At 45.7% G+C, this 27,843-nt stretch overlaps 1 protein-coding gene across 5 annotated transcripts in view; it reads right to left on the bottom strand.

The window, feature by feature from the left end:
- UBR4 (ubiquitin protein ligase E3 component n-recognin 4) overlaps positions 1-27,843 on the bottom strand; it is a 138,613-nt gene that overhangs the window by 24,054 nt on the left and 86,716 nt on the right. For all 5 annotated transcript variants that reach the window (XM_073007767.1, XM_073007766.1, XM_073007769.1 and 2 more), the window contains 25 exons: positions 26,192-26,419; positions 25,291-25,369; positions 24,542-24,787; positions 23,535-23,703; positions 22,897-23,041; positions 22,216-22,301; positions 21,192-21,279; positions 20,590-20,783; positions 18,765-19,004; positions 18,192-18,330; positions 17,340-17,465; positions 17,094-17,222; positions 15,908-16,251; positions 13,298-13,388; positions 12,944-13,028; positions 12,662-12,789; positions 9,388-9,517; positions 9,123-9,280; positions 8,295-8,404; positions 7,351-7,492; positions 6,882-6,963; positions 6,381-6,554; positions 3,817-3,938; positions 2,661-2,858; positions 1,885-1,965 (listed from right to left, as the gene is read on the bottom strand). In XM_073007767.1, coding sequence (XP_072863868.1) covers positions 1,885-1,965; positions 2,661-2,858; positions 3,817-3,938; positions 6,381-6,554; positions 6,882-6,963; positions 7,351-7,492; positions 8,295-8,404; positions 9,123-9,280; positions 9,388-9,517; positions 12,662-12,789; positions 12,944-13,028; positions 13,298-13,388; positions 15,908-16,251; positions 17,094-17,222; positions 17,340-17,465; positions 18,192-18,330; positions 18,765-19,004; positions 20,590-20,783; positions 21,192-21,279; positions 22,216-22,301; positions 22,897-23,041; positions 23,535-23,703; positions 24,542-24,787; positions 25,291-25,369; positions 26,192-26,419 — 3,714 coding nt within the window. The remainder of the gene's footprint in view (positions 1-1,884; positions 1,966-2,660; positions 2,859-3,816; positions 3,939-6,380; positions 6,555-6,881; positions 6,964-7,350; positions 7,493-8,294; positions 8,405-9,122; positions 9,281-9,387; positions 9,518-12,661; positions 12,790-12,943; positions 13,029-13,297; positions 13,389-15,907; positions 16,252-17,093; positions 17,223-17,339; positions 17,466-18,191; positions 18,331-18,764; positions 19,005-20,589; positions 20,784-21,191; positions 21,280-22,215; positions 22,302-22,896; positions 23,042-23,534; positions 23,704-24,541; positions 24,788-25,290; positions 25,370-26,191; positions 26,420-27,843) is intronic.

Genomic DNA, 27,843 nt, shown 5'->3' with positions numbered 1-27,843 from the left:
TCTCCTATCAATAGGGACTACTACCCAGGACAAGAAAGGCCATTTAAATCAAAGAGCTTTGACTCAAGCCTCGGGAATCAAAACAGGAAAAGAGAGTACATCAATCTTTGCCTGTAGAGATTCGGACGTCTTCATATAACCATACAAGGAGGGGGTTCATCCACAATTCTTTAAGCTAAACCCACAATCTGACTGGAATAAGAATCAAGTCTTTTATAAATGACAAAATTATAGCAACTTCACTAAATTGGAGGATCAGGAAAGTTCACTATATTTCTGGCACTGAGCACACATATTAATATTATTCTCATCTTGCAGACTAGAAATTGGAGCTCAAAGTGACCCTCGATGAAATCCATTGGGGGATTTGGTAGCACACTGATTCAAGCAGCCTGCCTCCAAGTCTATGCTTAGCTTCAGGACAGGAAACCCTGGAGGAAGACAACCTGCCAGAAAGGCCAGTTGCAGAAGTGTTTCTGGCTACGGAAGCCCAGTGAGAATTCCTCAGAGAGAGTACCACCACAGACACTGAACACAGAGCAGGTTCTAGTCAGTAGCTAAAGAGGTAGGCTGCTTCTCAGGGAAATGGAGGGCAAGATAGAGAAAGGAAGCTGAAGTCCCAGAACAAAGGCTATCCCAAACTCTGGACTTTGCCAGAAAACTACTTCTAACTGGATTAAGCACATCAATGAGAGGGGCAAATGATTCTCAACTTCTGTCTTGCTTCACCATTCAAGGGAGATACCCTTGTGTAGTCTGTGGATTCACTACCACCATTTACAAGAGTGCCCACAGAAGCTTGGTCTTAATTTTTTTATGTGCATCAGGGATTAAATCCGTATTGTTCTGTTTTGATGCTAAAATGTCTGTGACAAGATGTATTGGCTGGGACAGTTCTCTGCCTGTCCCTCGGCCAACAGTGCAACACCGACCCAACTGGCAGTAGACCAACAGTCAACAGTGACCAGGATTCCCAGCCCAGTGGGAGAAAAGAAAGGAGAGAGGCGGAAACATGTAACAAATTAAAGACAAAAATGTACAAATAGTATACTGCCAATTTAGTTTCTCAAACTCTACAGAAGTATTTGGGACCAAGTCTAGAAAAGTTTGCTGTGCATCCCAGCTACACTAGTTTGCTATAATTAAGTTACTTATCTGATTCATGTACTAAAGACCTCTCCTCCCAACAGAAACAAGAGAAGGGAAGAAATGGCAGTGGGAGAGAGAAATAGAGGGGAAGAAAAAGAAACAGGAAGAGAGGAAAGGAAGGAATGGAGACTAAGAAAGGAGGGAAAGGTGAAGGGGACCATCTAATACATCCATAAGTGGACAAATAGCATCACTCGTGATGACCAAAAGGCCCAGAGCGCTGAACTTCCTTCATTTCCCTTTTCTCCTCCTCAAGAACAACTGCCTGTTTGAGCCTCCATTCCCCAATTAGTAAAACAGAAATGATGCTCCTTGACACAGCTACTGGAAAAATGTTCTACTAAGTGAGCAGGCCCATAAAAGCTGAGAACTAATCTCAGTTGAGAGGTGTCCATATTGAAGGGAACAAGATAGCAAGCATTCCCAGCACAGAGCCTCCTTCAACACCCTTTGGCTTTCAGTCCTTGGGGTTTGACAACTTGCACAGCCCAGCAAAATGATTTTGCTTTCCTGAAGATTCATGAAGGTCATTAAATGTCCTTCCATTAGTCAGATGCCGCCAAAGGAAAACAAGATGATTGGTTTTTCTCCACACAACCCCAAACAGGGAAAGTAAAGCCTTAGAGAGCTGCTACAAGCCAGGTAAGTGATGATGAACAATGGCTCCTGCTGGTTCAAGTCTGCATAAGTCAGAAAAGTTAAACCACGCCTCCAAACAAGAAAGCAGGTACATACCTCATTTGTGGTACACCAGACTTTCTTGTAAACTTCAGCCACAGGAAGGTCCAAACTAATGATTTTATTGTTCACTAGAAGCTGAACAGAAAAGCAGGTGAAACTGTTATTCCAAATAATTGTAAGACAAGTAAAATCTAAGAGCAAAGGGCATCTTACGGCAATGGTTCATAATTTATAACTTTTATATATCATGGACCTATCAACTCTCCCACTCTTAAAAAATTCACGTGTATGCAAAACACACAGAATTTTGTGCAAATTTCAGGGGCTGCAAACATCCCTAACCCACACATGGACTCCAGCTTAGACACACCCACTGGGGACCTTCTCCTGCAAGCTCAGCACCAGAAAAGGCTTTTCACTATGTAAAAATGTCAGACCCTCAAGGGTCTGCCAGAAAGTAACTGACACAGGGATATAAACCTGCACAGGGAGTAAAACACCAGTATTTAGGGGTTCAGTAACTCAGACTCACCGAGAAGTCTCTGCCAGAGGCAACAATAATAATAAATACCCACCACCACTACAACCAACAGTCACTAACAATATGCTTACTTCCTGCCAGGCACTGGGCAGAGCCCTTTACAGGTTATTAACCTTAGCACTAGGTGAGGTAGAAAGGTGGGAATCATTAACCCCAACTTATAGAGCAGGGAAACTGAAGGCCACCTGCCCCAAGTTAATCAGCTACTAGGAAGAAGTATCTGGATTTGGTTAGACTAGGAGGAAGCCCCTAATCTCAAACGTGGGCAGCACTGTCCTATGGTCATTACCTCCATGCCACTGTCATCTTCCAGGAGAGCCACTAAGTCACAGTCCTGGCAAATCTTGTTCTTTATATCCCTCATCAGCGGCCCGATGCCTGGCTCATTGCTGCTATATGGGTTCCCAGGCATCCTGCCCTGTAAGAAGTCTTCTTGTTGGGGATCCTTCTCCAGGGTCACAAAGAACTCAGTGACTTCATTCTCCTCCTGGAGGACAGAGAGAAAGGTGGGTGCATCAGAAGGGATGGCAGAGGTGGAGATTTATACTATGCTACCTTGTTCTATGGATGCTCAAAGAAAACACACCAAACTCAGCAAGCCCCCTAAACATTTAAAGATATAAAGGACAGGAAACTCAGAGGTACTTCCAAAAATCTAAACTAACTGAAGTAGTCTAAAATATCAAGCATCTCCCCTGAAACCCCAGGGTGAATGAGGAGATAAAGCCTAACAAAACAAGCAGACAAGGAGTGACATATGAGAGATGTGTTAATGAAATGGGGGAAGAGGTGCGAGGAGGGACTTTCCTGCCTCCTCCTGCCGGTCTCATGTGATGCTAATCAATTTGGGGCCAGAGGACTTTGTCACTGATGACCCTGAAGTCAAGAAAGGGGCTTCTCTATGGGACATGACACTCAGGTACACACCCCCAATGAGCTCTCATTGCTAGCTCTCATTTCATGATACTAGTGTTCATCCTTCCTCAATAGCAGGCACGGTTCTCTGTATAATACTGTGCTTCTACACAGCTCAGGCTAGGGAAAAAACACACGCTGCACGTGTGCACAAAATACAGGGCAGTTAAAGAAGGAAGAGAGTAAAAACATCTTTATACTCTAGCTCAATACTGTTTCTTCCACAGCATGTTGGATTGATATGCTATGGGATTTTGGTAATGGAGGTTAGACCTAGTTTTTAAAAAAAACATGATTCTTTACTTGAATCTAAGAAATAAGACCAAGGAAGGTCATTAAATGTCCCATCGTTAGCAAGAGGAAAATTATGAGGTTGCTTCTCTTTTATGGTGGTGGATCTTCTTTCACTAATGACTAAGTGGCCCACAGCTGGTACAATTCCCCACAACTTTAATGAATCACCAAGAGGCTTCACGGCAAAGTGGCCCGTGCTGACACTCGAGAGCCATGGGAAGCACCGCACTGCTTACAGGATAAATGATGCTGCAGAGCCTCTCGAAGATGAACACTGGGGTCCGGTAGTCATCCAGATTGTAGCGCTTGGCTGTCTCAATGCATACAGCCATGAAGGCCTTGGTTTCTGATTCTGTACCTGCCAGGAATCAAAGTGGCCAAGTTAGGAAAGAGCCTCTCCCATGGAAGCTGAAATGAGACTTCTAATTGAAGTACCATCACTGACAAATTATTTCTGCCTGGTAAGTCTTTAAATGCCCTACATGGCAATATCAATAGTTCAAATTGGAAATTTGATGCTGATTGATTTTATCCTCAGACCACATTCAGTTTGAAACCCATAACACCCAAGTCCACACACTTCATCGTGGTTGGCTGTGTACATGTCTTGCTCTCTCTCAGGATATAACCTCCTCAAGGAGAGGGACTGTGCCTTATTTAACTAGCATCTCCTTGCCCAAAAGAGGCACTCAGAAAATGTCAAATAATCCTGTGTTCCAGTCAAATCAAAAGGAAGTTATAGTTTTTAGCTTCATTCTAAAAGATTAGGTAGAATGTACTCTATAAGCAAAAAAAGACAACTTAAAGTAACATGAAGGTGAGAAAATACGGTCTTTAAAAAATAAGGTCTTGTGAGCACTTTGAGCTCACAAGTTGAAGACTAGCCTAGGCAATGTGGCAAAATGCCATCTCTACAAAAAATACAAAAATTAACTGGGCGTGGTGCCACATGCCTATAATCCCAGCTACTTAGGAGGCTGAGGTGGGAGGATGGTTTGAGCCCAGAAGGCAGAGGTTACAGTGAGCCATGATCACACCACTGTACCCCAGCCTGGGCGACAGAGTGAGACTTTGGCAGAGGGGGAAAAAAAAAAAAAAAAAAAAAAAAAAGTCCCACTGTTATATTCCTGGGTGGGTCTGAATTTAAAAAAAAAAAAAAAAAAAAAAAAAAAAAAACCATGGTAAAGGTCCCTGACAAAGTCACAAACCAGTTCAGTATGGCACAATGAAAATGGCATCAGAAAGAGTTCCATTTCGGGCAATAAGGCAAACGAGGTTCCCTGACCTACTCCTCACTCTCCACCACTCAAAAACAATCTAATGTATCAGTGAATTGCCACACTAACACAGAACAGCCAAAAGCCAAAAACTAAGAGAAATCGGGAAGCCAGGGAAATAAGCAAAACACGAGTCAGTTTTTGCATTGAGCTTCGGTTTCCATTCCCTGCCCAGATTTGAGAGGTGGATAAAGCCCGGAATCCACTGAGGCAAAGAGTCTACAAATACAAATATGGTACCCCAAAAAGCTACACCCTTGGTGCAGAGATCAGCTATACATTTCCCCCAACCAAATAACTGAGGAAATGGACTTTCCTTAAACTTCACCATCAAGTGGCAGGGAAAAATCTCCTCTGAAGACTTGCCATGAGCTGCCCCTCACAGGGGTTTGTGGCTCAAACCTCTCACTACCTAGGAGGTCTGAAAATCCTGAGGCTCAGAACTGGGACAGCAGTGCCCTGCACTGCCTCACAGAAGCAGTGCTTTATCTTCTCTGGAGAAACCCATCTTTGGCCCAGTCCTAAAGAATTTCCACAGATAAAGCTAAAAAATACGAGGTCACAGTCAAAACTCATAAAACACAACAAGACTTTAAGGTATCATGAGTAAGAGCCAAAACAACAAACTGCAGAATCAGGCCTGTAAATATCTCAAATTTTAGAATTATCAGACATAAATGTTTAATATGCTTATAGATCATATAAAGGAGGGAAATATGAATTTTTAAAAAGAGACCTCAGACCTGTAATCCCAGCACTTTGGGAGGCCAAGGCGGGTGGATCATCTGATATTGGGAGTTTGAGACCAGCCTGACCAACATAGAGAAACCCCATCTGTACTAAAAATACAAAATTAGCTGGGCATGGTGGCACATGCCTGTAATCCCAGCTACTCAGGGAGGCTGAGGCAGGAGAATTGCTTGAATCCGGGAGGCAGAGGTTGCAGTGAGCCAAGATCATGCCACTACACTCCAGCCTGGGCAACAAGAGCAAAACTCGATCTCAAAAAATAAATAAATAAATAAATAGGAGACCATAAAATCTAGAACTACAAGAATTGAACAGGTTGATTAAACATCCATACTAGTGAAGAAAAACTGAATTGAACAAACTGTCAAAAATGCAGCATAAACACATGATGAGATGAACATTATGAAAGAGAGGAGAGATATGGATGACAGAGTGAAAATGGAGTTTCACAAGGAAAAGAAAGAGAACGCAGCAGAGGGGATTAAAGAGACAATGGCTGAGAATTTTCCAGACTGATAAAAAACACCAGTCAGAGAGCCTTTGACCCTGTACCACTCTATAAGCTCAACAAGAAAAATCCAAAGTGAGCCCAGCTCTAGAATTTAAAACTCCAAGAGCCAACACTTTGTCAAGAAATGAGCCTCTCCTTGAACGCAGGGAAATGCTTGCCAGTCCTCCTCTGGCTCTGTAGAACTGGAGGAAATTGGTCGAATGTACCTCACCAGCCCCAGAAGGGACAGAGTCTCAGGCTCCAGGCCGCTGGGCAGTGCTACCTGTGGTCATGTCCTCCAGCATCTCCAGCAGCATGTCCTGCGTCTCATCGATCAGCTTGGTCCTCTGAACCACCAGCTTCCGCAAGCACAGGTATCCATTCAGCACAGTACCCACCAAGCGACTTTTAAAGTGTCTTTTGATAGATTCCACCTCAACAAAGGAGGAGAGAAGGCCTGTAGAGACAGGAAAATGTTGCTGTGAGAGCTCTGGATGAGAACATAAGGAAGGTCTGTGTCTCAAAAGATTATGAGCAACTCAAAAAGCAGGGAAAATCTGCCTTTGTGCACGGCGCAGAGCAGGTGTTCAACGAGCAGAAACAGTCAATAGCAAACAGGGTATCAAAATCATAAGCGTATCAACACAGAAAAAAAATGCAGAGCTTAAATCTGCACTAAGGTCAGTACAAGACAGAAGAGAGTCAACCCCAGTACCCAAGGAACTAAGCGTTGTCCCTAAAACACTCAGGATGCCCTAAAGGAAGGTCCAGAGGCTCTCTTTACCTGTGAGACTTTTAAGGGCATAGCCCTGCTGCAGATCGGTACTCAGGGTAGCCTCCTCCAGGGCCAGCAGACGGGCTATTTCCTAAACAGGATGACAAGTGCAGTCCGTGTGACAGCACTGCCAAGGATACCAGTTACCTCCACCACTGTCCCAGGAGCTGGCAGCACTAGACACTCAGGAGTTACATCTTCTTAATCGAACCCTTGCAGAACTCCTTTCCAGGAGGCCAAGAACAGTTGCAGCGCTGGTAAGGGATTGCTTAAAAACTGTAAACAGTCTAAATGCCCCCAAGAGTTTGCTATAGCTATATAATACATATAACAAAGTCAAAAAAAATTTCAAAACCCCTTCAACAAATATTTCTTCTCAGCAAAAACAAACCAACAAAACACTATGGCAGAGCTTACATCCAGGTACAATGAAGGGGGAATTAGGGAAGGGGCTCTCTTGGGCAATAGGGTAGGATACCTTGGTGATGAGGTTGCCCACATAGGGTAGGACTCCCCGAGCTGCCAAGTAGACTTTCCAGTGCGCGGAAGTGATAAGCTTCTGGTAGAGAGCCAGGTACTCGGCCGCACACTCCCCAGCTATGCTCAGCTCATCCAGGTAACTGCCACCAGGAGGGACAGGGCACTCTAGTCAAGAACTGTAACATTTCAAACGGCTCCAAGGCTCCCCTTTCTCCTCCCAATCTTTCCTATCTTCTGCTGTCTGTCTCTCCTGCTTCCTAGAGGGAGGAACAGCGTCCAAGAAAGCTCCAGTTCCCACATGGGAATCTCCCACACCTAGGAAGCACTCAGAGCACACCACAGGGAGTGAACGCCACAGAATCGAAGCATTCATATTTTGGCACTGATTGCTATGAGAGAATTAAATAAGATAATGCATGCCAAGCATTTATGCACTCAATCGCGATAAATATTAGCTGCATAAGATCTCAAATAGGGAGGCCGAGGCGGGCGGATCACAAGGTCAGGAGATCGAGACCACGGTGAAACCCCGTCTCTACTAAAAATACAAAAAAATAGCCGGGTGCGGTGGCGGGCGCCTGTAGTCCAGCTACTCAGGAGGCTGAGGCAGGAGAATGGCGTGAACCCGGGAGGCGGAGCTTGCAGTGAGCCGAGATCCCGGCCACTGCACTCCAGCCTGGGCGACAGAGCGAGACTCCGTCTCAAAAAAAAAAAAAAAAAAAAAAAAAAGATCTCAAATATTAGCTGCTGCTGCTAATACCCTCACCACCACCACCACTACTATCACTAATAGTCAGCTTTTTAACACTTTGTTGTTTCTGGGGTCTTCTACAGGGAATGAGGTGTGCCTTTCATTACCCTGATCCATGGATTCCCCCGGGAAAGATGAAAAGGCTCTAGAGGAAGTCTAATCACCCTCCCCATCCCACTCCCAAACGGTACCTGGTAAGTAGGTCCAGGACTTGCTGCTTGCGGCTGGGAATGGTGGCTAGAGCTTCCACAATGGTACAGGCTGCCTGCCGTGCGGCCTGCGTTGCTGGAGTGAAAAGCACCTGCAGGACAGGGGAGAGAAGAGGCCGTAGGCTCAGAGGATGCCCTGCCTCACCAGGCCTCCAGCAGGGCAGTCAACTGCCACCCGTCTAGGAGAGGTCTTCTGGGCAGCTCTCTAGGAAAATATTAGAGGTAAAAATCACCAGCTAACACAAGACTCCACTGTTTTAGGTGGGGAAGGGGGCTGTGAAAGAGCCCTGCTTCTGCCTGGAGACTTCTCCATCAGGAGATGTGAAGAACACACCTACAATAAGTGAAGTAGGAAAAAGGGATCTTCCTTAGCAAAGACCATTCTTTTTTGGGGACACTTATATGCTGAATACTTTCATTTAATGTAAACCAAGTATTTCTTATTTTATATATCAACGGACAAATGCATTACCTAACATAGAATTACTTTAGCTAGAAAGAAGAGGGAGGGGAAGGACAGCAGAAGATATGAGAAGTGGAAGGAGAAAAGGGACTATGGCCAGGGAGGAAAGCAGAAAGCACAAGGAGCTTGTTGAGATAAGCAGAGGAAATTCTGTTTCGGCCAGCCCACCATGCTAGCCCAACAGCTACAACCAAGAACCTGTACTCACTCCCTATTTGAAAGGAAGCAAGAACGGCAAAGAGAAAGAAGGGATGGCAGCACAGACACATGGTGACGGGCAGAAACACACCGCTCAGAGTCTGGGGTCAGGGGCGCAGGGGGTGAAGAGTCCAGAAGTGGCCACTCACTTGTCGCAGCCAGTTGTTATGCCCCAGTTTGAGATCCAAGGGGGAGGTCCTCTTCCCCCGACGACTCAGGAACTGTTTCCACCTCCACACGTACTTCTCAGTCAAATAGAGATGGCGGAGCTCTGATTTGCTGGGGGCTTTCCCATTGCCATCTATCCCTGCAAGGCCAAGGGTTGCAGGGGTAGATAAGTAAACAAGAGTGACAGAAGGCAGGGCTGTCAGAGCACAGGCAGGACTTCCCGGCATCTTGAAGAGAAAGACATACCTCTGATAGGAAGACACTTCTTCCAGGCATCATAGGATGCCTTGGGGTCTCTCTTGAGCCACAGTTGAGCCTGGGCATGGATCTCATTGCAGTATGGCTTTACCGTGGTAAGGGCCTCGACGGGGACATCCTGGAGGAGGCAAGTGGAGCAAGGTGAGGGCGCTCAAGGGCACACCTGAGCCATAGCCCCAACAGCATGGCACTAGTGCCCCAGGGGGTAACATGCAAAGGCAAGAAGATCAGGAGGATCAACATGTGTATCTTTTATGCCCAAATATGTGTTCCTGTTAACCATTTTGATCCAATTTAGCAGCAGTATCTCCACACTGAGCTTAAGGTCAATGATTTTTATTGTGCAGCAGAAGCTGTGGCTGGTTTCCTACAGACAATCCTATAGCACAAACACTAATTCCTATCCCATGGCTGATTTGCAGTTTCCCAAGCATAAATCTTCCAAGGGTCATGAGCAGCCTCCAGAATGCAAACTGTCACTAACTAGAAGCAGCCTGCAGAGAGAGCGAGCCACAGACAGACACTCCAGGCCAGCGCGTCTCAAGTTGTTTGGTCTCAGAACCCTGTTACACTCTTTGAAATTTATTAAGGACTCCAGAGAGTTTTGCTTTACATGGTTGTATCTATCGACATTTCTCATGTTAAAAATTAAAACTGGCTGGGCACGGTGACTCACACCTATAATCCCAGCACTTTGGGAGGCCAAGGCAGACAGATGATGATTTAGTCCAGGAGTTCAAGACCAACCTGGCTAATATGGTGAAACTCCATTTTGATACAAAATACAAAAAAATTAGCTGGGTATGGTAGTATACACCTGTAGTCCCAGCTACTCAGGGGGCTGAGGCAGGAGGATTGCTTGCAACTGGGAGGCAGGGGTTGCAGTGAGCTGAGATCGTGCCATTGCACTCAAGCCTGGGTGACACAGTGGGACCCTGTCTCAAAAATAAATACATACATAAATAAAAATAAAAAACTGAGAAATTCTTAAGATATTTGTTAATTCATTTAAAAAGAAGAGTAAATCTATTATTTGTCAACCTAAATTTTATGTTTTCCAAAGCAAAAATAACCTACAGAAAGACGTGGTACTGTTTTACATTTTTGGTAATTGTTTAATGACTGCTTTATAAGACATCTGGATTCTCATATCTGCTTCTATGGTCAAAGTGTCATGACAGGTTGTTTTGGCTGAAGTATACGAAAAACATTTGGCCTCATACAGATACACAGCTGGAAAAGGAAAGAATATTTTAATAGCTTTTTCAACTAGTTATGGATTTTTTTCATTGAGACTACACCAAAACTCAACAAATTCTAGGGTCTGAAAGATTAGCTGTAGTATGGACTCTGAAATCACATCAATAAACTTTTCATAGTTCATTACACTAACCTTCATCTTTTACCTGGCAGGATACTATAACATGCATTGGTCATTTAGAAAACACTGGTTTACACAGTTATGTCAGTTCTTCTTAAAGCTCACTTCATTCATTTTGAGGAAAATATGTGCCAAATACCTAAGCCTGAACAACCACAATTTGCCCATCAGCCATTGTTTTTCAAGCACAAGCGGAGATCCATGGAAAGGCAGCTGGTTTGGCTTGCATCTCACACAAGTGCCTTTTCTCAGCACAACTGCTGTACTTGGGGTGCAGTAGAGGCGCTTTCTGTGTACTCATTTTGTCACACTGAGCATTAAACAGATTAGGACCCAAGAGTGGAGATTTAATAAAATTAATTTGTACTGCTTCATCAGGGATATTCTTGACGAAGCCGGGTGGCAGTGAAGAACTGCACGGGGCCACCGCCTTGTCAACCTAAGGCACCGGCCATCTCCCCAGCAGCAAAGATTTTGTACAGTCAGCACAAACATCACAAAGATGACAGGGGCAAATAGTGTCTTAGGACAATCATGAAAATAACTTTGTCCTCACAGATCTCTGAAAGTCTTAAGAACACCCCGGAGTCTGTGAGCCAGATTTTAGGAACTGCTGCTCTCACTAAGTTACATGGAGTAACATATGAACATCCACACCAGGCCTCAGTCCTTACAGGGCAAGTAATTCCGTGAAAAATCTCCCTTTGCCTCACACTGTGGAAACAATGACGGTCATGTAGGGATGGGTATCCTCTTCTCAACCAAGGGCCGATTTTACTTGCTGGGAATCTGGGGGAAAATAATCCCTCCATCAAAGGGAAGGAAGCAGAGTGCCCAGTGCTGCCTTTTCTGAAGGCAGCTTCAATGTCTACCCTCCCCACATCATAATCCTAGTGCTTAGCACTCAGAAAGCAATCTTCCTGCCATGAGGACTCTGTTGCCCATAAGGGATGGCCCATCAGACAGAAAGGAGTCAGAAGGACCCAAGGCCCAATCCAGGGCAAGTTGGTGGCAGAGCCTTAGGCATGGCCCAAAGAACGAACTATGGCCTGCCAATTCAAAAGCTGATACAAGCAAGTCAATCTCTGGCTCAGCTACAGTTATTTTAGGATAAAAACCTGGTTTCATTTATTCACTTAACAATAATTTACTAAGCAGCTATTACAGATGTTATACCATCCTATATACTAGACATAAAAAGTATTACTAAGATGGTCCAGTGCCTGGATTCAAGGAGCTTACAGCTAGCCTAGTAGAGAACTGACCCTCTAAGGAGCAGCTAATAAAGTGAAGGAAAACATTCTAGGCAAACAAGCAGGAGACAGCCACAGCTAACATTTGTTAAGGATTAACTTAGGCAGACACTGTTTTAATCACTTAGTCTGCATTATGTCATTTATTTTTCACAACACTTCAAGATGGAGACTATACTCCCATTTTATAGATGGGGAAACTAAGGAACGACTTGCCCAAGGTCACAATGCTAATAAATGGAAGCGCTGGGATTTGAACTCAGAAAGTCTGCTTCAGAGCCTGGGATTTCTATCACTGCACAGCACTGCATGTGCAAAGGCACAGGGATAGGAAGGACACAATGCTTTCTGGGGGCTGTAAGTTATCTAACATGACTGGAAAGAGCTCAACCTTCACAGCTAGCCACTTTGCTCTCTGCTTTGCAGTTTCATGTTTATTTTACTTCAACTATCCTTCTCAAAAATCCCAACCCATGTCTGCTGAACTCAGGCAAAGGCTGCACGGGAGCCACTCAGGTGAGGTGGGCTCAAGGCAAAGCAGAGACCATGAGGAGGCAGGGCACACTGGAGGGAATGAGGAGGGCGGCCGCCCTGCCCTTCCTTGTTAGACCCCTGCTTGGCCCAGTACCTTGTTCTTCTTGCTAGTGGGAGCAGGTGGTTTTATCAGCTTCTGCAAGATCCTCAGGCACATGAGGGTAATGTTCTCAACCACCACGGGAGTCTTAATGTTCACAGCCATGAGGAAAAGGCTGAGAGCTAGGGATGGTCAGGAAAGGCAGAGTCACAATCAGGAACACTACACACCTGCTCTGCAGAGGCCGCCCAAGCATGTTTCCCTCCTCCCCTCCCATTCCAGCCAGGACTGCACCTTGGAGCCTCCTTTCCTTTCTCTGAAAAGCCCCTAACTCACCACAGCGTAACCGGAGCTCCCAGCAGCTGTCCTCCTTGGAGATAGAATCGGTCAGCAGCAGCATTTCATACTGCAGGCTACTTGCCTAGAAGGCAATGGGAAGAGACATGAGTCAGCTCCAGTCCAGCGACTCTTAACTATCAACACAATTTCTGGTCCTAGGTGGCTCCAACAGAGACAAAGGACAGACAGAGACCCTTGTGCTCCAGGCTCTTCCCTGGGAAAACCATTCTGGGATAATGTTCTGCTCCTTCCCTCCTCAGTCACCACAGGACCTGGGAGGGGGACACTGAGGAACACAAGGCGTGTGAGGGGGAGTCAGTGAGGACAGCTGTGCCTGCTAGGCCGGCTCACCAGATCGGGGTTGGCCCAGTGGCCCTTCAGGGCTGTGGAGACCTTGCCAATAATCAGGTCATTCATCTGCTGAGTGGCTTCTGGGTTGTCTCTGTGGAAGAAGCAAAGAGAAATGGAGTCCTGTAATTCACAATCAGCTGTGACACTCCTTTCCACCTGAAGGGGCCCAGAGAAAATGAAATCAATGTCTAAGGCTACCTGGCCCCAAATTTTCTACTTCCTTCCCAGGGGCAAGACTACAGCTTTAGCTTCACAAAACCGTGGTTGGTAATAATAACGGGCCCATCACAGCCGCCTTACCTATGAACAGATGCTAACTGAGGGAAGAGCAGCACCACCTTATGGGACCCATGTCCCAGGTGACAGAGCCCTGTTGTCTGGTGTGACACATCTCCAAAACCTAGATGTCAACTCTTTGTCTTGGTCACAGCTCTTTCCCCAACCTCTCTATCTGCCTGCATGTCATTTTCCAGGAGGCCCTCACATCCTAGTTTGTCTCTTTGTAGCAATGTTCCCATTATTAATAACAAAAAACAAACCTATCACCTCACTCTTGCTTCCCAACATACTGAATAAGTCCCAAAGTCCTTACATAGGCCCACAAGACCCTACAGGATCTGGCCCTCGCACCCTCTGACCTGATCCTCCTCCTGAGTCTTCCCTACTGCATCCCTGTCTCCAGCTACACAGGTTCCTTGTGATGCCCTAGCATTCCTGGCACACGCCTGCTCTCAGCTCCCCACTTGCTACTTCCTAGGCATGCAGCCCACTGCTGAGACATTGCCATGGCTGGCTGCCTGCCTTCACACAGGTCTTTGCTCAAGTATCACACCCTCGGGAAAGTCCTCCTTGACTACCTTATCCAAAACAGCGCGCCTTCCTATATTTGGGGTCACCATCCCTGCTTTATTTTTCTTCACAATCTTATTTCCTGACATTATATTGTGTAATTATTTGTTTATTGCAGTTCTCTCCACCTAGAATATAAGCCACACAAGGATGGAACTTTATTCCATTTACCACTGTATCCCCAGAGTCTAGAACAGTGCCTGGCATTCAGCAGCTGCTCAATAAATAATTGTTAAGTTCGTGAAAAAATAATATAGCAAGTACCATTTATCAAGCACCTATCATGTTCCAGAATTTATGCCACACAAAGTAATCCACGTAGCTCTGGCTGTAGGATCTGGGACATACTAAGCACTGGACATGCATGAGTTATTTACTGAACTACCTCATCTATCCTCAACCACATGCTTTTAAGGTGTTTATTATTGTCAGGTTTTTGTTTTTGAGACAGGGTCTCACTGTTGCCCAGGCTGGAATGCAGTGGTGTGATGTCGGCTCACCGCAACCTCCGCCTCCTGGGTTCAAGCAAGTCTCCTGCCTCAGCCTCCCAAGTAGCTGGGGGTACAGACGTGAGCCACCATGCCCAAGTAATTTTTTTTTTTTTTTTTAAACAGAGTCTCACCCTGTCGCCCAGGCTGGAGTGCAATGGCGCAATCTTGGCTCACTGCAACTTCCGCCTCCTGGGTTCAAGCGATTCTCCTGCCTTAGCCTCCTGAGTAGCTGGGATTACAGGCGTGTGCCACCACGCCCAGCTAATTTTTTGTATCTTTAGTAGAGACAGGGTTTTACCATGCTGGCCAGGCTGGTCTCAAACTCCTGACCTGCCTGCCTTGGCCTCCCAAAGTGTTGGGATTACAGGTGTGAGCCATCACATTTGGCCCTATTTTTGTATTTTTCTTTCTTTCTTTTTGAGATGGAGTTTCGCTTGTTGCCCAGGCTGGAGTGCAATGGCGCGATCTTGGCTCACCACAACCTCTGCCTCCCAGGTTCAAGTGATTCTCCTGTCTCAGCCTCCTGAGTAGCTGGGATTATAGGCATGCACCACCACACCCAGCTAATTTTGTATTTTTTAGTAGAGACGGGGTTTCTCCATGTTAATCAGGCTGGTCTTGAACTCCCGACCTCAGCTGCTCCGCCTGCCTCGGCCTCCCAAAGTGCTGGGATTACAGGCATGAGCCATGGCACCTGGCCCTATTTTTGTATTTTTAATGGACACGGGGTTTTACCATGTTGGTCAGGCTGGTCTTGAACTCCTGATCTCAAGTGATCCACCAGCCTCTGCCTGCCAAAGTGCTGGGATTACAGGCAAGAGCCACTGTGCCCAGCCTACTGTCAGTAATTTTCTGATGAGGAAAACACAGGCTCAGAGAAATTAAGGAAACTGTCCAAGGCATATAGTACAAGTTATCAGATACTGAAATTGAGTCTTTCCAGTCCAGAGTCCAAGCTCTTAATCCCCAGGCCCCACTGCTCTGCTCCACTATCTTCATGTGAGTCTTTCTCGAGTTCAAGTGTCTCCCTTCCGTTCCCTCACAAGGACTCAGGGATAGTTCTCTCAAGACACTGTACTGGAACCAAAAAAGCAATTCACTCACCTACACCCTGTGTCCCTTTCCATCTTTCCTGTTATAAGCTATCTAACCTGCTGGGTGGTCAGAAGCACTATTCTGTGCACCCTCTAACGCCCCTGGCATGGCTGCTGCCACCATCCCGAGTGTCAGTAGGAATCACTAGGCCCAAAACCATGGTGTAGGTGCTAACCGAGTTAGGAGGCACATGAGCTGGCGGACCTCCTCCCGCATGGCCGCAGCCCCTCGGCGAAGATTATAATCAAAGAGCTCCCGGATAAGGCCCTGGGAGACAAGGATGTGCCTCAAGGCTGGGTTGGTGGCCAGGGCCCGAAGTAGTGTGATACAATGTTCTGTGACAGCTGAGGCGCAGCCGTAGCACTTGGTGGAGGATGTGTGGCCACAGCCCAGGACGGATAAGGCACGGTACTGGCTGGCAGTGAATGTGGGCTGCACAGAGGTCCGGGATGATTTAGTGGCCGCTTCCCTCTGCTGTAGGTCGTATTCCAACAACTCTTTACGCGAAGCAAAGACTTTCTAAGAACAAAAAGGCAACAACAATGGGAATTAGCAATTAAAATAAGAAGAGGATGTTAATTGGAAAATTAGTTTTGCTTTAGAAAAAACTTTACATGCATTATATAATTTAATCTTCTCAATAACCCAACCAGTTAGACGCTTTATCTCCATTTTACAGAGAAGGAAACTGAAGCATGGAGGAACTCGCTTGACCAAGATAAGTGGCAAGGTCCGAACTCAGACTCAGACGGTAGGCTCATGCTCTTAACTCCCATGTAACAAAGACAAAGGTCAGAAGCTAATACACGTGTAGCAAAGATGGCACTCCAGCAATTTGGGGTTGAGGGGGAAGGTAAACTGGATGCTCTCCTTATCTGAGGTACCTCTGTCTATGGCTAGCCTCCCATCTCACGGAGATTAGGTCTGTGACATTGCAACTGACACATGGCCCACCCTGGTTGATTGCAGTTGGTGTGCCCTTACCCTACAGCCTGCAAACATGGCATATCAAAAAAAGAGGGAACAGAATCTTGGCACCAAATTTTAAGACCTCTACTAAGAGACAGGTTATTAATGGCTTAAAAACAAAACAAAACAAAACAAAACAAAACATATTTATGCTACCTTCCCATCACCAGTATGCTCAGTTATCTAGCATGAACTCGGCATTCTGACCAGCGCCATAAATCACGTCGCGGAGATGCCGTTTGGTGCAGCCACCTGCCTGCCTTTTCAGCTGGATTGGGCAGGGACAACACCAAGACTTGGACTGCTGGATAAGAGAGCAGCAGGACTGCTTTGAAAACAACGCCAGTAACACTTGGACAAAATACACCCAAAAGCTGCTCCCCGCTCTCTACCTGGATGATTTTGGAGAGTTCATCAAAAGAGTTCTTGCAGTCTCCACAATACTCCTGAGCCAACTGCAGGATGTACCGATTCACACTGGCGGAAGTGGAGCTGATGCCCCCTGCTGTTCCTGAGTCATCCTGCAACCCCAAGAGGTAAGCTGTCAGGCTTCTCACCTAAGGTGATCTCACCTAGGAGGCAGTCTTCTGATCATCACCCGAGGCCTTCTCCAAATGCCCTTTGCAGCATGGGATTACCTGTGGCTTTTCTGGAGCTGCCTCATTCACTTTGCAGAGCAGGTTTTCCAGCTGTGGCCGATGTCCCATCAGCTGATGATACACTCGATCAGCTTTGTCCAAAAGTGTATTGATGTTGGATACAGCCTAGACAAGAAAAGACAGGGACCTGAGTGAAAGCTTTTTAGCTGATAACTTTCCCTGAGTAATCCTCATTGCTAACCATTTACCAGAACATTTCCTATGGGTCAGGCACTGTGTTTCATATACATTATCCCTGTTCTTCACAAAAATCCTTCCAGTGAGGTGGGTATATTATTTCTAATAAAAATACAATGCACATGTGATACATAATAATACAATGCTGAGAGAAGTAACTTATACTAGGTTACACAAGTATTAAAAGTATGGCTGGAATTAGAATTTCTGTCCTTCTGACTCCAAAGCGAAATGTTCTTCTGTTATCCCTATAGGTGTCCCCTTTCCACTGTTCTTTAATATCTAGAACCTCACCCCCACCCATATCACGCAGGCTGGGAACTAGCACTGGACAAGTTAATACTGAGAGAGGACCAACAGCCTCAATATGAAGCAGTCTGTGGAACAAATGCAGGGCAAAGCATCCAAATCCAAAGTTATCTGTACCTGGAGATACTCTAGTTTCATTACCAATCAACACTTTTCTAAAATCCTATGCAAACCATGTCTTCCAATATAATACATTCTTTGCTCCCACCCAAAAGCTGGGTCCTGAAACTGGTGTTGAGTTGAAGAAGGCTTGGGCTAGAAAGTAAAGTGCACTGCACTGTACCAGCTCTGCCCAAAGTACAGATCAAGGCCACAGCCCTGAGTCTAGGCCAAATCTGGCCTCACCTTCTTCCGGTCTTCTTCATTCTCAATGGGATCCACGGCACAGCAAGGTTTGGCATAGAGCATGAAGTCGAAGCGGGCATATTTACAGAAGCCACAGGCATTGCAGAGGAAGGGATCCTTTTCATCATAGTTGATGGATCTGAGTAACCAAAGTGTTTCGGTCAGTGAGGTGACAAGGTTGGGTGGGGTAGGGGTCACTCTGAGGAGATGGATTGTGCCACATTTACATACTCTGGTAACCACTGCAGGGGCTACTGAAGGGACAACAACAAATGAATGACTTAAGCAGCCAGGTAACAAGAAAGCAAGACCCAGAGCTAAACTTCTGGACCTCCCTCCGCCTTAACCCTCCACCCCTGCCTCAGGACAGGCACACTGGTGCACACATGCACATATGCACACTCACTCTCTCTTCTTCCTCCTCCCTTTCTACCCTTGAACCCACTCTATAAACCCATAATTCTCTAAATGTTCTGAGGGAATCAGACACTGCAATCGCTCACACTGACACCGTTATAGAAAAACAACAAGGAATGTGCACGGCCCTGGCCTAGGGGACGACCACTGACTTACCTGCATTTGTGACACTGGTACACATTCTCTCCACAGTTGCCACAGACTCCTGGGTTGGCAGGGACTGAGGCACTACAGCGTGGGCACTGCAGGGTCTCTGTGGAGGCCTGGTAGTTTTCATAGAAGTCTGCAAACTCAATCATCAGATTGGAGGCCACAATGGGCAACGGCAGGTCAATCTTCACCTCTGTCTGCCCAGGGGTCAGCTGAACCTTCTTGGCTTTGTGCCAGCGAGCTGGCCTAGGAAAGACAGACAGCCTTGAGATTTTCTCATCTCACCTTCAGTGATAACAGTCTGATGAGACAAAGAGGAAGACTGTCCCATGTATTTGTCTAAGGCAATTAAGTGGTTACTCTAAGGAAAAGAAATCTCGCATATAATAGGAAGCCAGTTTAAAAAAAGTTTTCCATTACCTTTTCTCTATAAAAAAAGAAAAGAACATATGAGTGCTTTAAGCTGTTATATATGATACCTTTTGAAATTCCAGGAAAACAACAGAAGCATATAACAAGGGAAACCATGACTCCAAAAGCATGCCACACTGAAGCCTGTAAGAGGTGCAATGATGATGCATGCCGCCAAGTTCCCATCCTGACAGCAACCATGGAAAGATAAAGCTAGGCTGTTTTAGAGAGGCAGAGGAAGAAAATCAGGGTCTGAACCAAGTGCTAAGTCAAGTCATAAAGAGGAAGGTACGTAATAATTTTGGGGTGATTATATTCACATAATGAAAGCTAATATTTACTGAGTACTTACTATGTGCTAGGCTCTGTTCTCAGCACCTGACACATACTAACTCATTTAATCCTTAAAATAAAACCCTGGAAGTGGGGCCCTACCTCCATTTTATAGTTACAGAAACTGAGGTTAAGCAGCTTCTCCAAGGTCACAGAGCTACGTAGCAGAGCTGGGATCTGAACTCAAATAGTCTACCAGCAGCTCTGCTGACTCCACACAACGAAAAATCAAACCCGCCTCCTCTGGAGAGGAATGGGTCATCCTAATGCGCAGCATCTACTTTCAGGTCACCAAGGTGAAACTAGGCTTTTCAAGGCGAGAAGAGAAACCTCCCTAGGCAGGCTTCATGGCCACATGTTGCTGTGGTACACAAGCCTTATTCTGCCTCTTGGAGTAACAGCAATACTTCCACCCTGTGTGCAGAACAGCTCTGTCAGTCTTACTATTCAAATAGCATCGACCTGTGTTCTCCATCCAGTAGCAATGCCTGAGAGTTCAACAAAAGGCGACCTGTCTCTGTGAAAGTCAACACTATAACCCATGTAAGTGCCTCTCTTGGCCTATATATGACATTCAGTCACTGGGATACATGGGCTAGGAAGATCCAGTATCAGCAGACATAGAGGAAAGGCACCATGCAGAAATTGAAGAGTGTGTGTACTAAAGAAGCTTCTTGAGAAATAACTTCCTGCCCTATGAGCAAGAGCATAGCTGTCTTCATCCAAGAAATGACCATTACTTCCCAATACAGAAGGTTTTATCTAAGACTAGAACTTTACATAAGAATAGTTAAAATGGGCATGAGAAGCCTGGAGGTCCCCTCACTCAGCTTCCCCTCCCTAGGCAGGCTGTTCAGGAGCTTCCACAGAGCCCTATGGCTCCACTGGACTAATTTAGAAATAATCTTTGTCAACATCCTTAGAACTGTTGTTTCACTTTTGTCCTTCAGTCATGAATGGAGTGGCCAAGAGGATGCACTAGGCCTCTAGGGATGTGCTGCCTTACTCCATTCCAGGAACCAAAGGCAGCAACTGAGCTTGAGCCTTACAGACCTGCTGCCCCTCCCGAGGCCTAAAAAGCCCGTACTTGTTTTTCAACTCCACGATGGCCTGCACGGTTCGGTTATTATAATACAGGTTGATGGTCCGCACCATCTTGGTCCGTTTCAGATCCCCAATTTTCACTGTCACTTTGCTGATGGTGTGACTGCCAATGAGCTTCACAACCTGCTGGGTGGTGGTGTACCGCGTGTCCACTTTAATGGAAGACAGCTTGATATACTAAATACAAGAGTTCATAAAACATGGTATTAGTTCAAGATTCATACTGCCTTTTAAAAAATTCATCAATGTAACCCACTCTTCATCCACAAGATGAAGTTTCTATTTAATTTTTTAAAAAATATTTTGTAGAGATAGGGTCTCACCATCTTGCCCAGGCTGGTCTCAAACTCCTGGGCTCAGGGGATCCTCCCATCTTAGCCACCCAAAGTACTGGGATTATAGGCTTGAGCCACTGCACCCAGCCAAGTTTCTATTTAAGGTAATAAATGTGGCAGATAAAAATTCCTACTATTGGTGACCAACCATTAGGAGAGGAACATCTATGGGATAATGATCCATCTCTGGAAACAAGAATCCCACTGGACCTATAGGCCTCAGGACTGTCCATGTACAGATGTTACTTACACAGAATGGTACTTCCGGATTATTACACACCAGGCAGGGATCACTCTCCAGGTAATAGCCATCAAACTCCACTAGGCCAGACAAAGTGCTAAGGAAGAAACCAGTCTTAGCATGAATAAATTTTCATCTTAGGAAGCACTGAGCTTCATGAAAAAATCATGAGAAAGCCATGGCTCAATGCCCCCCAAAGTGAGCCCCACCCTAATGAGAACTCAAGGACACGGGAGAAATCCCAATAGGATTACGAAGTCACAGCAAAGAAATTTCAACTAACTAACCTTAGATGTTTTCTAATCTTTGATCTATCCTTCAGAAGAATTCCAAAAAGTAGTAAAATTTGACTCGAGTCACAATTAAATTTACTAAAAATCATTGAATTGTACATTTAAAATAGGTGAATACATAAATGATCTCAATAAAAATTTTTTTTTTTTTAAAGAACAGTCACTACTAAACCACAGAAATAATGCACTGTCAATTTAACCAATATCCTCTTATAAAAGTTTTTTTAAAAAAGGAAGACATTTTCTTTAGATTTGTTTTATCCTATTTAACTTAAACCCTTGAAACTAAAGACCTTTTTTTTTTTTTGAAACAGGGTCTCACTCTGTCACCCAGGCTGGAGTGTAGTGGCTTGGCTCACAGTTCATTGCACCCTTGAACTTCTGGGCCCAAGCCATCCTCCTGCCTTAGCCTCCCTAGTAGCTGGGACCACAGGTACATGCCACCACGCCTGGCTAATTTTTTTAAAATTTTTTGTAGAGATGAAGTCTCACTATGTTGCTCAGGCTATACAGACCTTTCTACATTACTATTTACCAAATCCTGAACACAGCAATGACATTTTGAGTACCTTCTATGTGCAAGACCCTGGGCTACGTGGAGGGGACTGGAATCTCAACTAGGCAGATTGACTCTTCTCTCAGGGGCTTGCCAATTCCTATGTAAGAGCCTATCAACATTCAAATAACTCCTCAGAAAGCTGACTGAGCTTCCCACAGGTAGAAAGCAAAATAAAGCTCACTTATAAATGTTCGAGTTGGGGTGGTTGGTAAGAATATGGTTTTGAGTGCGCAGAATCTCCACAGCCTTCTGTGAATACTCCTTCAACTGAAAGAGAATTCAGTAAAGAAACAAGTTAAAGCCCAAGGGGAAGTCTTATTGGAAAAGACTTCAGTCTTCTGCATTCTAGCTGAATACTGCCCTAGACGTACCAGACTTCTCAGTCAGAATCATACAAAGCTGGGCCTAATTTCAATCATTTAAATGGATTCTATCTCCTTTAGAAGTTTCCATGAGCTTTAGTGACAGGTGGTACGCTTTTCCAACCTGATGGAGGAAGATCATTTTTATTTTTATGGAGAAGCCATAAAGGTTAGCTAACTGCAGAAACATTTTCTGGTATGTAATCAGGGCTACCAGCAAAACCAGGAGCACTTGCTTTTCCACGGAACTGTAATGAGTTCTATCTTCTTTCCCCACTTGACCTTGACCTACTTCCTATGTTAGGTCAGATTTGCTAGTGTATACTGTCTACATCACAGACATATTACAAGTGCTTAACAAGAAATGCAAAACTAGATATATTTAAAAGAGATTTTGTATACGGACTCCCTGAATCTGGGTTGTTCATAATATTCTTAACTCAAGAGAAAAAAGGCTAAATATGGCAAGTTGGCCTGTCTGACCATAAAGCAACTGTTACCTTCTTCTCCGTTTGTGGCGTTTTCAGCGAGAAATATCCCAGTAGGTCCACAAACTGGGCAGCCTTACGACCATAGGCTGGGAGTTCTGGCCAGATGGACCACATCAGATCTAGCAGGAGCTCCTGCTGAGATTTGCTGGAATTTCTGTAGATACATGACAGCTCATGTTACCAAGCAGCAGAAAACCCTGAGGCACCTGTGTTTATCACTGAGGCCCTGGTATTGTTTTTATAAATGTATCTATTTCCCCACAATTATGGGTTAAGTTTGAACAGTTTTGTTTCTCTTTTGACAATCAATCCTACCAGATGCAGCATAGTCATTTGCTGCCTCTACCCATCACCCAACGTACCCCAGAGCAGAAACTGAGCTTTTTTAGCCTACAGAGTCAAGCTCAGTCATGTTACAAACCCAGAAATATAGCCTTCTGAGTAGAAAATAGATCCTCTCCTGCCTATGACATCAGTTTAATGGCTAAAAAGCAGACAAAGATGAAGAAATCTCTAAAGCACAAGAGGATTCAGGCTGGCCAACTACTGACTCTGTGACTGTATGTAACTGAAAACCAAAACAGAACTGCGTTATGCACCCTGGCCTCAGACCCTTGCAGATCTGCCAAACCCAGCCCTGGCTCTACCTGTAGATGTGCAGCGTCAGACAATGGGCCTGCCAGCGCACCGAGGAAGAATTGGACTCCAACAGGAAACAACGCAGGAACTGGATCAGGGTTTCCTTATCGGCAAATTTGTTCAGCTGGTTCACCAGAGCTGTGCACAGCTGGTCCTCCTGGCTGCCAGAGCTCTCACCTGTAAGATTAGGACAGGACTGAGGGCTGAAGAGTAGGAAGAAGTCCTCTAGGGTCCTAAGGCCTGGGCTACCAAATGGGGAAGGAAGGAACTCTGTCCATTTCTAAAAGTTTCTACTGAATGCTGATATTCTGCAAAACAATTTTGAGTTGTTCACTGGGGGACAAATAGGTCAGCCCCAAATGAGACATACATGCAGCACTGGGGATGCAGTGGTGAGCACAACTGCCTTCCAGACAAGACATACAATCATGACACTGAAAAACCACAGGATAAAGTGCTATGTAAGCTGGCACTGAACAAATACAGTGACACTGGAGGAGGAACTTCCTTTCAAGAGCTTCCAATAGGCCTGCACAGAGATGTGCGATCATTAACTGGGGGAATGTGAACCACCACCACTGGTCTCAACCCTGATCACCGATCTCAGGTCTCCAAGGACCATGGAAAGCAGTGCAGCTGACAGTGAGGATCAGCTAAGAGAGCTAACATTTACTGAGCATTTACCAATGTACTCAGTCACATTTCACTTAACTCTGATGGGAGCTCCACAGAGAAGGTGTTATTATTTCACAGAATAAGAAATTTGGCCTACTAAAAATGTTCAGTACACTTTGACTTTTCTTATTATTGTCACTTGGTATGAGAAGTCATGCTGTTTAAGGTGTCATGTCAGTATAATTGAACATGAGACCGAAAGTAGACACTAGAGAACATTTGGGCCTTAGGTCCCCTGTAAATCAGGATTAAAAGACCTTTTGCAACAGAACAAACCAGGTGCTCCAAGAGAGATTTACACACACCACTGTGGTCACAATGACAAGAGGGTGACCCTTACCATCTTTCTCCTTTTCTTTTTCTTCTTTCTTGCTCTTCTTAGTGGAAGACTTGGACTGTGTTGTGGCTTGTCCGGAACTGGCAGCCACAGGGGCTGAGGAGGAAGAAGCACTGGAGGATCCCGCAGAGGCTGCCAGTGCAGCGAGCACTTTGCTGCCACACAGAGCACAGGAGAGCAGTTGCAGCAGCACTGGGGACACGCCCTCGTCCACGAGGAAACTGACTTGGAGGAGGAAGTACAGGACGGCTGCAAGCAGAGGAGACACTGGCTCAGCTCTGAGATGACCCCGACCAGACTCACGAGAACCAAAGCAACGTCCCCCTACAGCTGAGACTGCCCTGTTCTCACCAGCTTTCTTTGCCACGTCCTCTCTGCTGGACATTGTGAAGAAGTTATACTTTCTGTGGAAATCTCTGAAAAGTATTATAACTACACACTGACCAGAGGCCCCTGCTCCTTTGAATAAGGGGTTATCTAGACTCCACCTACTCCTCTTTGGCTTTACTGCCACTACCTGGAGGTCAGAAACTCCTACTTTGTGCTTCCACAGCACCCCAAACTTTGACTACCAGCCCTCATCACTTTTTTAGATTTTTACTTGTCTTCTTTGCTAGGCAGAGTTCTGTCTAGTCTGTGTATCTTGCTCATAGCTGTATCTCCAGCAACCAGTTCAGGGCTTGGCATATAGTAGGCCTTAATAGTTCCTGAATGAATGAATAACAGCAATCAAAAGGAGCAGCATTGCTTACAGTCGTCTTTGATGCAGAATTTCTGCCAGTTGATGGTTCGCTGGGCGGCAATCTCTGCACAGGCTTTCAGGTGCTCCATCTGAAATAGGAACCAACCGTGGGAAAGGAGTAACTCCACCATGCTGCCCAGACAAGCACCACACCTGCTGCCTGGAGCCATCTCCCTGGCTTTGGACTACAAGCTGAACATGATCTTCTGAGCAAGGCAGGTGCTTGCTGGGATGTCTGGTGAACCTGGCACCATGGCCCACACACTGCTACAACCACTCCAGCTCTTACTGAACCTGCCTTTGTTCTACCCCCATCCCTGCGCAAGGTGCTGTTTTCAGGAACCTTCAGACTACTCAAAAAGGCAACAGCAAAAGATAGACTATGACCTAAGAAACTACAATCCAGTTTACTTTTCTTGATATAAACACAATAGCAAGGACACAAGCCAGCTAGATTAAAGACGTTCTTTCTAGGTTGTTCACGTACAAAATATTCAGTTTACTTCTCTAAGTCCAAACAGTTTCTCTTTAGGGAGTAATACATTTTTCTACTCGAACCTTCATCATTTCTTTAGTATTCAAGGGTAAAAACCAGAGGTGCATAAAGAGGTCAATTCTGGCTAGGATGTAAGCAAATGGCACTGGTAAGAAGCTCAGGCCACTCACCTCACAGTGGAGGAACTGCTGCCAGGTGGGACGAGAGTGCTGAGGGGGACATCCCAGACCCTGAAGCCAACTACACGTGGTACAGCACCCAGACAGGGGTTACGGATTTACCCTCATCTCAGCCCTAACCATGCCATTGTCAACACAGTTAAAAGCCCTGCGTTATTACCTCCAGCCCTATTACCTACTTGGCTAAGCCTTATCACATGCTCCCTCCCTGCCCTACCAGGTCCCAGCCCTCGTACCAGGCTGATGAGTGTGTCATATTGCAAGGCGGAGCCTGAGCTGGCGGTAACCACACTTGCCCGGAGGAATATCCCCTGCTCTTCTAGCAGCTTCTTGATCCCACGCACATGAGAGTCCAGGGTGTGCAAATCCCGGAGCTGGCGGTACTTCTCTTTGGATCCACAAATGAAGAGCAGAAGTTTGCGGACTTGACGGCGCACAAATGGAGTCTGCTGGATCATTAGGTACTTGAGGAGAAAAATATCATAAAGAGTAAATGACTCTGGGACTGTATGTATATCAACTGTGGCTCTCACAACCCGGGTTTTAATAAACTGTTATTAAAAGCTGGGGAGAGGCCGGGCGTGGGGGCTCACACCTGTAACTCCAGCACTTTGGGAGGCCAAGGTGGGCTGATCACTTGAGGTCAGGAATTTGAGACCAGCCTGGCCAACATGGTGAAACTCCGTCTCTACTAACAATACAAAAATTAGCTGGCCATGGTAGCACTGCCTGTAATCCCAGCTACTAGGGAGGCTGAGGCACAAGAATTTGTTGAATCCAGGGGGCGGAGGTTGCAGTGAGCCAAGATCGTGCCACTGCACTCCAACCTGGGCCAACAGAGCAAGACTCAGTCTGGAAAAAAAAAACGGGGGTGCTGGGGAGAAACACAAACCAAGCTATTTCCTCGTGACCAAACCAGCCTCTCTTGAACCTAAGTATCCTTTAATGAGACCAGGAGAAAGAAAGGGAGAGAAAGAAATCAGAGGAAAATATCAATATTCATGTATATCTTCCTTGTGCCCTTAGGAATCTACAGGGAAGCTGGCCTCCACTTCAGCCCACCCAAACGGAAACTACCAAGAAAAAAAAAAATTCCAAATCTCTTTTTCAAGTAAAAGAGCTAAAGAAAAGTTTGGGTTAGTACAACTACGTAACTCGAAATCCTCATCTGAGGTTTGCTAACAGATTATTCCTCCCAGAGTTAATCTACCTCAGGGTTGCTGTGCTGGTTACTAAGGTTATTAAGCTATGGTCTCTCAGTTCCCAACCCACCCACCAACACTGTCCAGTGATGCCCAGGCCAGAATTATGCAAGTGCACTACTTCTTTGCCAGCTGGCTCCCTCTTAGGTTCTGCCAACAGAGAGGGACGCTGGCAGCAGGAAGAAGAAGGGGCTTGCTTCTTCCCATCTCCCTGCAGTCCTAGCAACAGCCCTGAACCCTGGCAGCCACAATGAGTTCTAATCATCAGCTTCTCTCACTGCTCCCAGAATCACCCGCATCACATCCCCGCAGGGCACCCGCTTCCTGATAACTGCTTCCGGCAATTACTATCCCTGTGTTACCTCAATGTTTCCTTTTTGCCTTTTTTGTTGTCCAAGAGCATTCACCCAATTTCGCATATTGAAATCTCTGTTAAGATAACTAGTATACTTTGTTTTCCTGACAGAACCTAAATTATTAAACTTGCCCATTATGAGCACAAGTGGGGGAGTTCAACACACAGAATCAGAAGGTAAAGTATGGCTTGTTTGATACCCATCTCCCACAGTTCTACCCACAGTATGTTCCAGAAGGGCAAGACCAAGACCTGCAACTGCAAGGGGAAACACCAAGTGAGGACGAGGAAGAAAGGGGCCCACAGAGGCGAATGCAGATGTGTCCTCAGC

The sequence above is a fragment of the Chlorocebus sabaeus genome, chromosome 20 (assembly GCF_047675955.1).
Source record: "Chlorocebus sabaeus isolate Y175 chromosome 20, mChlSab1.0.hap1, whole genome shotgun sequence".
In the NCBI taxonomy this organism is placed as follows: Eukaryota; Metazoa; Chordata; class Mammalia; order Primates; family Cercopithecidae; genus Chlorocebus; species Chlorocebus sabaeus.
The sequence above is the reverse complement of the archived record's forward strand: the minus strand, read 5'-3'. Positions and strand labels throughout refer to the sequence as shown.